Below are 14,403 nucleotides of genomic sequence, written 5' to 3' on the forward strand. Positions count from 1 at the left end.
AAAAAAAATCCTGTATCAGGATTCTTGTTTTTGTTGGTTTGTTTTGTTTTTCGAATCACTCGTGTTGATTTGGACTATACTCTGGACTTTAGTCAATAATGAGTATAATCATTGGCTCTGGGGACTTTCCTTTCAGTTTTCTCAACTTTAGAAAGGAGCTGAGGAAACTGCTGTCACAAGTTTTGTTTAGCATGTCTGAATTTACACATTGTATAAGGTAGACGCCTTAAAATACATTTGTTCATGTCAGAAATTGTAATTTTTGTCCTTGGACTTTGTTTACAAGTTGTGTTGAGACGAATGAAAGGCTGAATGTTGGGCATTTATTTGCCTTTGTCTTAAGAACATGACTGGTTGTATTCAAGCTGTTTGTTGAGCAGATATTAACTTTACAAGTAGACGAGAGAAATTGTAGCTCCTGCGAAAATGCAGTGTGAATGCTTATTGCTAATGAACTTGTTGGAAAAACAGCGGAAATGTAGCTGAAATGGAAGAACATGCCTAAGTTAACAGAAGAAAACCACAGCTGAATTTGGTTGAAATAAATAGAAATGAGCACAAAAAGTAGGAAATTACTCTAAAAGCTGAAATTAGCTAAATATAGCTGAAAAGGTAGAAAGAAGCTTAAATTACCAGAAAGAAGTGGAGAGAGCACAAAAGTGCCCACTTAGGCTGAAAAAAGCCAAAATGAGCTCAAAAAAGTGGAAAACCTGAAAAAAGCTGAAATATTTAAAAAAAAAAAAGGCTGAAAAGTAGCTAAATTAGCAAAAGTGAAGAGATCAATTTTTGCTGAATTCGGCTGAAAAAAGTGAGCGCAAAAACTAAAAGTAGCTGAAATAAGTGAAATTAGCATAACTAAGCTGAAAGGTGCATAACAAGCTGACAGTCAGTTGGACAAAGTTAATTGCGCTGAAAGTCGCAGAAATTACAGCAAAAACCTAAAATTTATCTGATAACGGCTGAAATTAGCTAAAACAAGCTAGCTGCAAAACTAGAACAAGCGTCGATGAGAAGAAAGCAAAAAAACATGTTTGCCCAATTAGGCTGAAAGAAGCAGAAATGAACACAACGTGGAAATTATCGAAACAAAAGCTGAAATTAGCACAAACAACTGAAATGTAGCTAAAAAAAAAAGCTGACAAGCTTAAATTACCAGAAGAAAGTTGAGAGAGCACATTTTTGCTGAATTAGACTGAAAATTAAAACGAGTGCAAAAAATTAGCTGAAAAAGGTAAAACAGCTGAACAGTAGCTGAAATAGCAGAAAAATATGAAACTTGCATAAATAAGAATAACAAGCTTAAATTTGCAGAAATAAGTTATAGGAGAAGCACAAAATGTAGTTAGCAGATGAAATCTGAAAGGATCACAAAACTGGAAAAACAGCTAAAAGTAGCTGAAAAAAAAGTTTAAATTTGTTCAAGGAAGCTGAAGCAGACCAAAATGTGAAAGGACTAAAATATTGTAAACAGATCTAAAGATATGAAGGATGTAAAATGAACTCAGTTTATTTTCTATGAGACAAAAATGGCAGAAAAGGCTAAATCTTTCAAAAAGCCAAAGCTGCAATATCAAAAGTCAAAGCACCCTTCTGAACTACATAAACATTTTGATGATTTGTTGAAATAGCAAAAGTTGTGGAACGAGAAAGATGCTGAAAATATACCAAAGAAAAATGGATCCCAATGAGAGAATGCTTCATAAACATTCAGACAATAGTTTCAGCTGTTTGGGTCAGCCACGTGCGTTTAGTTTTCCCATATTGGAAAGAGACAAACACCAGTAGTTTTGCTGGTTTCACACAGAACACAGGCTGTCTGATGCTAGCACGTATCTTTTATTCAGCTTGTACACTCAGAAGCTGCGTCATAAATCACACATTGACGTTTTGGCTGTAGGATGACGGCATCGCTCAGACCTCCGAGTTTTATCTGAGGCTCCAACTGGAGCCGCAGAAACAAGTTGACGAGTTCAAACGAAAAGCTGAGTGGGTAAAATCTACAGCCGTGATTAACACTACATAAACACACACAATGTTCATTACTCTACATGTAACCTTTAAAAAAAGAAATGAGAAAATAAATACAGAAGAAATGAACGTCACAAAGTTGGATTCTCGATGTACAAAACACCTTCAGGCGATAAAACGTGGCATTTCATGAATTACAGCATATTTTAAACCACATTACAATTTTATTATCTGTAAACCTGTTCTGATTTCTTTGCATTCAGAGATTAAATACTTGGACAGACCGTAAATTAAAATTCATGCCTAAATGTCGACAGAATAAATCAATGTTTGCATATCCAGCTGGTCACGTGAGGGCGGCCAGTCAGACCAGCTGACTGGTCAGCTTGAGGCTTTCGGAAATCTACAAAACGTTGGAGGAGTAAGAAAATGGAGATGTTGCTGGCACGTTTCTCCAAATGAATGACCAGTGTTTGTTCTTTTTATGTAAAGTTGATGTAACTCCAGGTGTGTCCAGCAGAGGGCGACCTCTACTTAGCACTTCAAGAACAGAGCTCAGTTTATCCTCCTGGTTGGTGAAGATTTATTTTACAGCTTCTTCTTCTCTGCTTCCCGTTGAGGAAATAAAAGAGGTTTCCACGTTCCCATTAGACAAGGACCGAGGAGCAGAAGGCCTTCAGGCAGAAGCACAGGCGATCTAAAGTCAAATCCCTCCTGTCAAACCCCCACAGTCACAGAGGTGATGCTGACAAATGTGGCTGACAGTCTGCAGTCATCATTTCTTGTTGGCTATCCTCCTCTTCCTGGTGGCCAGCATGTCGTAGAAAGGATCCCTGCTGATGCTCGCCCTGCGAAGGAGGACAGGAAGGAAAGGCTTAATGTTGACAGAAAACTCACAACACCACCTAATTCATCAGCCTGGTGAAGATGTTGCTTTAATGGTCAGTGAAAATCCACCCTGCCTTGTGTGTGCAGACAGGAAAGAATCAGGCATCCTGTTTTAATTCTGTTAACAGGAAAAACACTTTTTTTTTTTTCATTGTAACCTCAAAAACCTCTTGTTGGTGAAAAAAAAGTTATTTGGTCTTTCATGGTTTACGTTGGCAACAATGAAATCAATCCGATGCCATGTGGGTGCCGAGATCCCTGAAACAGAATTACAACGGAACAGCCAGCCACAACAGACGCCATCTTGAAAGGTGCTACATGCCAGCTTTAGCTTCTCCCAGCATAGCACTGAGACAAAAAACCTCAAATCAGCCAAGGAGCCCAACAGAACCTGTGCTTCAAAGAACTTTGTATTACATTTCAAAGGTGAGTATTCTGGTTAACCATACTGTAAATATTAAAAATACACTGGTCTGGATTGATGTATTGATGGCTTGGCTGGGAGGCACATTAACAAAACACTCTTGTCTCCTGTTTTCACAGTCTGCATGCTTTAGATGTATTTATGTAATCTGAAACCTTTAACCTTTAACGTTAACCATTAACCTAAAATTATCCACCTCATTTTCATTTATCGGCTTAATTGTTTCTTCGTTTCTCTCTCTTTCTACTGAAGACACTGGATGACAAAAGGCTCAACTCCGGTGCTCTTCACTGACCCCGCCCTTTCTCTGTTCTTTTTAAAATCTGTTTTAACCGTCCAAAATCGTGTTTTTGGATTGTTAAAAGCAGCTAAGTTGAGAAGCTAAGCTACGAGCTAAGCTAACAGGCCGGCCTCAGGGAAAAAAAAACCTCAGTCTTGTCGAAGCTCCAAAATTCACGGTTGAAACCCGGCGCCTTCGTTTAAAAAGTTTTCCTCTGCAAAAAGAAGCTGAGAACTTTACTGATTTTTTTTGTTAAAAGCTTTGTGTGAAAAATGCTATGCTAAAGAGTTCAAACCACACCGAACGTCCGCCATTTTGAGAACCGAAGAGAGACAGCCCATGTCACGTCAAGGGGCCTCCCTCCCATTTTCCTTAAAGAGACGTGTTGCTTGCTCCCTCACTATCCATCATTCAGTTCAAACTGCCATCCAGTGGTCGACAAAAGGTACTACATGCAAAACAAATTAAAAAAATTCTTCTTAAATTTGACAATAATGACTAATTATTGTCAAATTTCAAACAATATTATCGTTTAGCGCAATAATTTCTGAGACAATTAATCGCCAAGCAAAATTTGTTATCGTGACAGGCGTAGCCGGACACCGTTTTTATTACTTGTTTAAAAAACTGATTACGTGATCAGTCAGCTCAACTCACTCTCCATTTAAAACGCCAGCTTCATGTTGCACGAAAGACTACATAAAATGCTGAGTAATTAGCAGCTGACATGCTGTGTGTGTGTGTGTGTGTGTGTGTGCGTGCAGTTAACACAACAGCCGTCTCCTCGCTGTGCGGATGAGTCGAGCTGCATTTCTGTGTGAAATCTGCTGACCTATGGACAGTCTGCCGCCTCAACCGTCTGGTCTGACTACAGGCTGTGATCTTTATCAACGTCCATTGCAGGACGCAAAAAAGGCTTTTGCCTGGTCAGTCCGTTAGCAAAATATCTCACGAACCAGGGGACGGTATTTAATGAAACTCAGAATCATTAGATGTACATACGAAGCTGCCTCTCTGCATCGGTACCGCCCCACCTTCATTTAGCAGATACACTCCACCAGATGTGGATGCTGAGGCTTCATAACATCATTACAGGATGGAACAACTGAGTAATATCATTTTCTGCCCTGATATTGATCGCTTTTGCCAGCGGAGCTAAAGCTAGTGAACAGATCGATACCACACTGGGTCCAGCTTACAGTGGTACCTTCTCTTCGTCCTGCTGGATTAAAAAGAGACACCGTTTGAAGGGAAAGCTGCTAAAACACGTCCAAGTCCTGCACAGGACTGTGTGTGTGTGTTTGACCTCATCCTGCAGAGCAAGAACCACCTCTGAGTGTTATCTGCTTGGAAGCGTGAGAAACGAAGTCACATCCAGTCACCAGCCTCTCTCTGTGTGTGTGTGTGTGTGTTTCTCACAGTGTCAAGGTCAGACATGAGAAAGTGTCATGTGGGAGCAGACAGGCGCTGGCTAAGTGCCCTCTAAGTGTAAATGGATCCACAGGGACGTGCCGAGTCTTACATGATGGATTTGATCCACTCCTCCTTCTCCTCCGGGGTGGGCGCAGATATCCGGTACACCACGTGGTTGCCCTTGACGACCTGCCCGTCCGCCTCCGTCTTGCAGGCCTTGATAACCTGACCTTTGTGGTTGGGGTTGTAGAGCTCAAAGCAGTTCTGCGGCGGGGGGGGAGCAACAAATGATGTTTAATGGAAACAAACTGAGCACGTTTTGTATTCGTGGTTCTTACGGGTTTTCTCGGCTCGTCCACTTCTCTGATACTGAGGTTTTCCAGGGGAATAATCCCGCGGGGCTCCTTATCCTGATGACACAACACATTAACTTTGAGCGTCAACGTTTTGCTTATATTGTGAAAGAATTTACAACTATTTCAGGTTTTCCGCACATAAAATAGACAAAGAATCCTCCTGAGATTAGTTACTCCCATTACGTTTGCGCTTATTTTACAAAAATAACAAAACTGACTAAGCAAAATCAATAATCAAAAATAAATCACGGTTAAAATCAGATTTTGAGTAAAACAGACTAAACACAGGAGGAACTAACTCCTTTGTCTTATTCCAGTGACAATTAGCAAATATTAATACAAGCTGTTAAAATGTCATTTCTGTGATTAGACTGGGGGTAAAGGTGATTATTAAATGTTCAGGACCACAGTTATCACCTGTTTGTTGGGGGAGGGGGGGGATTTTTTTTACCCATAATGCAGCAGCACACTTCCTTTAAACACAGCATATCTCTTAAAGGTTTTATATCCTGGTCATGGAAAAGACAGCCCCAGAGGGAGGTGTACCCCCACGCTCTGCATCCACTCACCCTCCAACGAGGCTGTTATTGTGTCTGCAGGGCCAGATGTGTGTGTGTGTGTGTGGGGGGGGGGGGGTGTAGGGGGGAAGACCTTGAGGAACAGGCTGTTGTCATCTTTCCTCTAATGAGGGGGCATGGCGGGGGGAGGGAAATGCCCTGGGACAGCTGCTCACAGCTGGCTGATGTCTGTCTCCCCCCCCCCCCAGCTGAGGGACTCCTGGCTCTGGGGCTGAAGGAGTGGAGGGTTGCCACATGTGTTGCTGGGGACTCGCAGATGTTTGCATTCATGCCTCATGTTAATTGCTGGACTGGGCTGCATGTGTTAAACAGTTAATTGTGTAGAGCAGAGATGTGTGTGGGGGGGGGGGGGGGGGGAATCTGAACAGCTAAACCAGTGCTAACAATTTTAGCTTTTTCTTTCAGCTGCTTCGTTCCTTGAGGGTCGCCACAGCGAGCAAACTCGCACAAAGATTTAGCAATTGTTTTACGCCAGACGCCCTTCCTGAAGCAACCACCGATCACTGAGGTACCACAGGGCTCTTATCTTGGGCACCCAAAAGAGCAGTTCATTCAGTGGGTTGTGAGATTATTTGAGTTACAAAACTGATTGACTTTATTACTTAATGACTTAAGTTTTAAGCAAATGCCTCACACTTTGACCACTACTTACAGGTTTGGTTAGAGATAATGCTCAGCTACTACCACCTCAAAACCGAGCACAATACTTGTGAAACTGACTGAACTGAAGACATTTAATGTGTATTCTATGTTCAAGCTGTGGCAGCCATCTTGACTTGGATTAACTCCAAACGTTAATCAGTTTTAGACATACATTTAAAAATGAGGTTTTGAGAGTTTTGTCAAACCAATCCAGTAGTTCATGAGATATTTTGCTAAAAGACACACACTCTCAGGCACAGACACATGCCTTTTAATAAAATATACTATACATATATAATATATTTATAAAGCCTTGGTACATGTCTGATTAAATAAACAGAAATATGTTTGTTCGGCAAATGTAAAAACATTTGTTTGTCCTAAATTAAAAAAAAAATATATATATTTTTTAATTAAATACGACTTGTTTATATTTTTGTTTATTTGTATATAATCCATTAAATCTAAAATGAAACATTTCATTCACACTGCATGAAAAGAACAAAATGAAGAGGCATAAAATGCTGCAAAACACACTTTGGTGAATTTGAGCAGCGTTATCATCATATTGTTGCTAAGCAACCATCAAATACAGCAGGAAGCAGTGGTATCTCTTACCATCAGACCAAACTCATTACAAAAACGCACATTTCCAGTTTTTATCCAATGCAGTTTTAATTTATTTTAAGCTATTTTACCTTCAGTCGTTTATCGTTTATACTTTATTTCACTAAAGCTGTCGTGTGGGCGTCTGTCCCACGCACGAGGACGCACACGTCCGTGTACTTACCGTGGTGTACTCGAAGTAATAGAGGCAGTTGTCGGTCAGAATGAACCACCTTCTCTTCCACGTTTTCACTCGGCCGCCTGTTGGGGAAAATAAAACACAGGATTTGAGCTTCAGCTGGAGAGTGGGCCGTTTTTGTGCCTGTAGACGCCAACCTGCAGGAGACCCCAGCTCCACGTGCCACAGCTGGTTCTGATCTACACACACTCCCCAAAGACTGATGCTCGCAGGCGAACGACAGAAAGGTGACGAGGGAGCAGAGTTAGAAGACAGTTGAACCTTGTGTTACTGTCAAGTTAAAAAATCCCAGGAATGTGCACGCTACTACATCATCTGATAACTGAAGTTTCAGGACGCACCAGGGGTCTAATCCGTGAGCGTTACTCTACGAGCCTGATCCTCAAAGCCTTTCTTTGTCTGGAACAACAGCTAAACAATAAACTGAAGGGTAAAATAAAAAATATCCTGATGCATGCTCAATAATCCAGGTTTTAGATAATATAAAAAAGTTACACAATGTCTCCATCTGTCTCTAACTCAGACTAGATTAATGGGATTACTGAATCTTTGGGTAATTACACCATCAGTGATGCAATCTGCAGCATACCCATGTAATTAATATACAATCTGAAAAACAGGGAGCCATAGTGATGTAGGTGCTGACTTAGCTGAATGAGCACAAAGCTGCTGTTACTGAGGTAATGTTTACACTTGGCTCGTTCTCACAGCGGCGTCTGCCTTTTTAGTGGTTTCCAAAGTGGTTATTTAGGGTTATTACAATGTTTAGAAGGAAGTCTGGTCATTTCAGAGTAGAGCCGCTGCTCCTCTGCATTAAAAGGGGTCAGTTGATTTGAGCATCTGATTAGGATGCCTCCTGGGTTCCTCTCTATGGATTTTCTCAATTGTCCAAAGTAAAACCCGTAATTTAAAGAAATCTCTGACTACTTGCACATGTTTTACAATAAGTTGCTGCTTGCGACACATGAAAGAAAACACCTAATTACTTAAATAACTGCATACGTTTATAACGTTTTTCACTTAAGGATGTCAAGATTTTACAGGTGCAATGCATTCTGGGACTGGGTTGCAGTTGGAATTACAACACAAGGAGTGAAAGCTACAAAGTAACAATGTGTGACAATAAAGTTATATTTTATATTAGTCCTTATGACGTTATGCACAATATACGGGTAGAAACGATCAAACGTGATGAACTTGTGAGAACGTAAAAGCTAAAAGGGTAAAGCTGAGGTGCACCACCTCTGCCATCTTTCATCCACGGAGCAGTACCAGACGTGTGCGCGGTCGATGATTAATGTGCGCTTGTGTACTAAGATTGTTTGAACTGTGGTCCAGGTGGAATAAAGTTTGGCGTAACATCGGCTCCAGCTCCCAGTAACACAAATTAACACAAGCAGCAGATAATGAATAGAAGGATGTGTAAAGTGACAAAAATATCTCTAAATATCTTTAAATCTTTATTATTATATAATATGTAACACTATATCATAATATATTTTGATCTGGATGCTTGTTGTGAACAGCTTGTGATAGAAAGCAGAGCTCTTTGCAACATAAGTTCTCCCGTAAGCAGCACCAACACCAGCTCTTCTGTTGGACTCTCTCCTCTTCATCATTTTCAGATGCAGAACGAGTGAATTCTGCAGTCTCTTCCTGTCAATGCTCAGCAGGTTCACTTTAAAACGGCCGAACATCAGACGTTGTCTAAAATTAACGTTCACGCTGGATGGAGCTCACACTGGAGCAACCTGTCTGTCATTTACCCAGAATGCATTGCAGTGCAAACAGCATGGTAATATCCATGTGCTATTAATTTTTACATGGTAAATGGACTGTATTATGTAACACCTTTGTATCTTATCAAGATACTCAAAGCACTTTACACTACAGTCTGTGTCCTCATTTACTCATTCATACACCGATGGGACACACATCGAAGGCAATGAGGGGTTCAGTGTCTTGCCCAGGGACACTTCAGCATGTGACTGCTGGTGGAATCTAACCCCCACCTCTCCCATTGGTGTACGACTGCTCTAACCACTCAGCCACAGCCGCCCCTGTAGCTGAAGTATTAATGTATATACAATCTATTGTTCCATCTAGTTGGGGATCCATTTAAACTCCTATTTAAAAGTAACATTGGGTGATTTGTATGCAAGAAGATGCAGTTTGACAGTACTGCCCTAAACCAGTGGTTTCCAACACTGGTCCCTGAGGAACACCATCCTGCATGTTTTGGTTGTTCCTCTGCTCCAACACACTGGATTTGAATGAAAGGGTGATTAACAGGCTTCTGCTGAACTTAAGGAAGTAATTAAACCACTGGAGCAGAGAAACAACTAAAACATGCAGGATAGTGTTCCTCGAGGACCAGGGATGGAAACCACTGCCCTAAACAATGTAGTAAAATGATGGAAATAGTAAAGTACTTGAAAATAATATTTGATTGAATCTATTTTTTCACATCACTAAATGAGTCCCAGAGTATGACAAGATGTGACCCAGAGATGTGTCTAATGCCACAGTGGCTCCTGAAACATGTTCTAAAAGTGTCAACGTTGGGTCATTTCTGAAATTCTGTCAGAGTTTGACGATAACAGATTCAGACACAGCAGCGGGCTCGGTCCTTGGCAACAGCATGGCGTCATCATGGATCTGTTGCAAAGGCGGCTATTGGGACTGAGCTCAAAACAAATTTCTCCAGCAGGACAATAAAGCATTGTCATATGCTATCAGATTGTATTTGATCAGATCAAAGCGCACAGATGGAGCTTCACAGCAGCAGCAAAGCAGTGCAGGAGCACAAATCTGACTCACATCAATCAAATCAAACAACGAAAATGTTCCCCATTAAACATATCTGGAACTGTTCTGACGGAGGGCACAGGTAGAAGGGAATTCTAAAACGTGTATTAAAAAATAAATAAAAAAAAACAGTCTGGCATGTGCAGCTGAGTTGATAGCGAGCAAAACAGGAAGAGAGCAAATTTCATGACAAAGCATTAAGAGGTACAGAGGTCCGCAGGGCAGCAACACAGGAAGAGCAATGAAAAGGGGCAAGGGTCTCCTTTATTTCACTGCATCCTCAGCCACACAGCAGAATGTGTGAAGCTCATTCATCAAAGCTCGAGCATCATGGCTGCGTTTCAGCTACAATGGGGCATGACGTGCTGATAACATACAGAGCATGAAATGACACGTTCAGCTCACCTGTGGACGAGCTAGCTTTATTTAGAGAGCAACACTAAAGCCTGTGGCTGTTTATTTTGACCTTTTACACATTTTTTTAATATTTAAAAAAATAATATCACATGTTTTTTGCTTCAGTGAGTTAAAGGTTTACAGAAAACGACAGATACCATCAAGTTTATGTTTTAAATTTTGAAGCTAAACAAAATTAGCTTAGCACAAAGTTTGAAGACTTTAAAATTACAGCAAAAGCTCTTTTTTTCTGACGAGAATAAAACCGACAACGATTAAAGTGACGGTCAGGTGACGTTCTGTCAGACAGTTATGAATAGTTGGTACTTTTTAAGCGGTGACATCTGTCTCAGAGCATGAATGAGCAGTCTTCCTCTAAGCTAGGCTAGGCTAGGCTAATGGCTAGCCAGACCGGAGCTCTTTTTGTATCGTTTTTCAGGCTAATAAAACTAGTTGCTCGTAAATGTCACGCTGACGTGAAAGACAACTATAGAGCTAAAAATAAACCTCTACACTTTTGCATGACGGTTCAATTTGTTGCTGAACCATTGTAAACGAATAAATAGTATTTCTACAGGCTAGCCTGGAAGAAGACTTGTGTCCTTTTCTCCACACTTTGTCCATAAATGATGTCATAACTCATAAAGTGTAAACTGTTAATAACTGTTTAACAGAACATCAATCACTCGACTGTTCCTTTAAGTAATACAGTGAATGACACTGTGGTTTGATGATAGTTATCTCTTAAAATGGGGGTACGAACCCTGTGTGCACCAACCAAGACAAGGCCTGAGCATCATCCAACCCCCTCCAGAGTCAAAGAGGAATGCAGTCAATCCCCACGCAGATCAAAGATCTCCACCTTGACTTGCTTGTGAAGGAGATAGCCCATCACCTCACGGTGTAATGAACATTTGTCCTCTTACAGCTCTGATACGAGAATTATGAGGTGGTGAGCGTGTTCAGGGGCACGGTGTGTTGAAGAAATAATGCCAGCTGATGCAAGACAGCGTGAGATGATCTGGTAGGAAGGAGGAGGACGGAGTGTTACCTACCTCCTAACACAAAGATTTAAGTGGGAACAGCCATTACAGAACAGAATGAGAGAATATAACAAAGGGTGAGAGAGAAAATGTGAACAGCCAGAAAAAATAAAAATCACAGAAAGTTTCAGTAAAAACACTAACATGACCAGAAGGTGTAAAGACAAGCTGACCTTATCAGAGGAGATCAAACAAAGAAAAGACTCACAAAGACAATGGATTAACAGATACACCTGTTTCACAAATGATCTAGCAAACAAGATGGAAGGCGACAGTTTCGAGGACAAAAATGAGATCCTAAATATGATTTAAACGTTACCGCTAGAACTGAAGCGATACAACACAGACAACGGTGTTAGTTGAAGTGAGCTCAAGCTTGAAACTGAGCAAGGTACAGCCAAGCTTAGACGCAGCTATGTTTTGAGATAAACCGTGACATTTTCATGAAAGCGTCTTTACAACAGCTGCTGGTAATAAAACCATATTTACGCATTAGTTTCCTGGCATGATATAATTCAGGTGGTTTAGTAGGAAGTAGGTTTAGTGAAAGCCAAGCCTTTAGCTCACTGGGCTGTAGCTAGCTATGTTTACATGCGCAAAATTCTTTGACCGGATTGAAATGTTTTCAGATTAAACAATTCGAACGTATTGTTTACATGGGCACAATCCGTTCAGTGTTTACATGCAGCGGGGCTTTTGTTCTGAGTAGAAGTACTGACATGCGCAGAGTGGTAAATTTTCCTTAAAAAAAAAAACACACACAGAAGAAGAAGTTCTACTTCTGTTCTACTTCCCAGATGAACGTCAACAAACCTGAGCGCCTAAAATGGACCCGCGACAGGTTTTAATGACGGTGGAGACGTTGCTGCACTCCCTCACTGAGCTACAGGTGATACAGATCATTTTGAGCTCTTTCTAAGTTTCTAGTAGAAATGTTTGTCGCTCACCGAACAGTTTTGCTTCCCGAACATATTAGCGTAGCCTGGCAGAAATGACATAGGTCACACATGAGCAGTCAGGTCAGTTTTCCACAATCGGAAACAAATGAACAGATTAAGTGTTTACATGCACACCGTTCGGATTATGAATCGGCATAAACCACCCGTCTCATTCTGAGTACAAATTCTTTCGGATCGAGCTGAATCAACAAAAAATAATCCAAATGGGGCGTTTACACGACGCATTTTTATTCCGAATGGCCGTTTAATCCGATTACTTGTTCAGAAGCGACATCGAGGATGAAGAATTCAATGGATTCAGTGATGTGGAATGAAATTGGTGAATTTACCAGTAACTTGCTTGTCGTCCTCGTTGGCTTGTTATGTTAATTAATCCTGTTCAGGATCCCAGGTATGTTCTGTGTGTTATTGCTATTCCAGATTAAATGTCTGTTCTCGCACTTTGTGAAATACACATCTAAATAAATGCGACTTGTACTCGGAAGCGACTTATATGGGTTTTTTTTTCCTCTTCATGAGGTATTTTTAACTACAGTACTGTATACTCTGGAGCGACGTACAATCCGTAAAATACGGTAGCTAGAACCTGGAATGCTTAGATTAATTTATGCACATACCGAGCTTTAAGAGCCATCCCTCTCTGTCGGGGTTGAAGAAGGTGTGCGTCAGATCGTTCCCGTCGTCCTCCGGGATTTTGAAGGGTTCGTTTTTGATGCTGTCGTAAAGGTTCTGCCGACAGGGAGGGGGGAGGGAAACAATTCATCAAACAGGGAAACAGGGGAGGACATGGCTCATTTGTGTTGAGTACACGTGACGCAGGCATCACAGATCATCACATACAGAGGCACATGCATTACAGACAAATCCTCACCCTGAGAAGCTCCTCTGGCAGATCGCCTCCTCCGTTGATGCCCCTGTTCATGGAGATAAAGCGCTCGACGGGGGGCTTGTCTCTGACATTAGGGTTGTGCAGGCTGGTGTTCAGCATGATGATAGCGAATGACAAAACATAGCATGTATCTGCAAATGAAGCCAATTCAGTATTTTACTGAACCATTCTTCAATCAGTAACTTATTTATGCAACAAAATATACGGCTAAGTACAAAATTAAATAAAATAGGATGTTTGCAAAACTGCATTTCATTAATTTTATCTGTGTTCACAGTTTGTATTGCACGTGTAATGCAACACTTTTCCTAAACATATAACAGAACATCATCAGCATACAGTGTCTCCTACACATGGTGATTTCTTAAACTGTCAATGTTAAAACTTATAGCTGATTCTCTAAAATGCTAATTTTACTCTCAAAAGACTAAAAAAATAATTTTGTCATAATTTAGTCGGATAAAAAGAAGAGACGCAGAACAACCATGCACCGTTATTCATCCAAAAATTTTAATTGACCTAAATTTTCTTTAATGTCCTTAGACTTTCTATGTAAAATTATGTACACGTTTGAGAACTAGATGGTAGTTTGTGGATTTGACGGACAGGTTTACGATGTCCCTGCTGTGAGTTAATGGTCCTGGTCTCACAGGAACCAGTGGCTGCTTGGAAATGAATCATTCATTCCCCTCTCTCTCTGCTCCTGCCGACACTTTGGTCTTCAGCAGCCCATTGTCGGTCTGTTTCTCCATAAAATAAACAAGAGCTCCGTACCCAGATCAGTACTGTGCAGAAAATGGTGCTGGATTAAGAGAAACTATTAAACAGGATGAGATTAGCTGTTTTCTCATGGTTGTGGTAATTAAAAATCTACAAACATGTTGTGTTTGTGTGAGCTCGCTGCATGATTACTGTCACAGACAAGGCCCCGTGTTGATGTGCTGTACACACACA

At 40.9% G+C, this 14,403-nt stretch overlaps 1 protein-coding gene across 1 annotated transcript in view; it reads right to left on the reverse strand.

The window, feature by feature from the left end:
- Window positions 1-2,540: 2,540 nt before the first annotated feature.
- Window positions 2,541-14,403, reverse strand: part of LOC119423915 (cytohesin-3) — a 51,647-nt gene continuing 39,784 nt past the window's right edge. The window contains exons 8-13 of the mRNA XM_037691343.1: window positions 13,432-13,580; window positions 13,178-13,289; window positions 7,340-7,416; window positions 5,312-5,383; window positions 5,083-5,237; window positions 2,541-2,816 (exon numbers count right to left, since the gene is read on the reverse strand). Of these exons, the coding sequence (XP_037547271.1) occupies window positions 2,744-2,816; window positions 5,083-5,237; window positions 5,312-5,383; window positions 7,340-7,416; window positions 13,178-13,289; window positions 13,432-13,580 (638 nt within the window). The 3' untranslated portion in view covers window positions 2,541-2,743. The remainder of the gene's footprint in view (window positions 2,817-5,082; window positions 5,238-5,311; window positions 5,384-7,339; window positions 7,417-13,177; window positions 13,290-13,431; window positions 13,581-14,403) is intronic.

The sequence above is a fragment of the Nematolebias whitei genome, chromosome 17, assembly GCF_014905685.2.
Source record: "Nematolebias whitei isolate Nwh7 chromosome 17, NemWhi1, whole genome shotgun sequence".
Classification (NCBI taxonomy): Eukaryota; Metazoa; Chordata; class Actinopteri; order Cyprinodontiformes; family Rivulidae; genus Nematolebias; species Nematolebias whitei.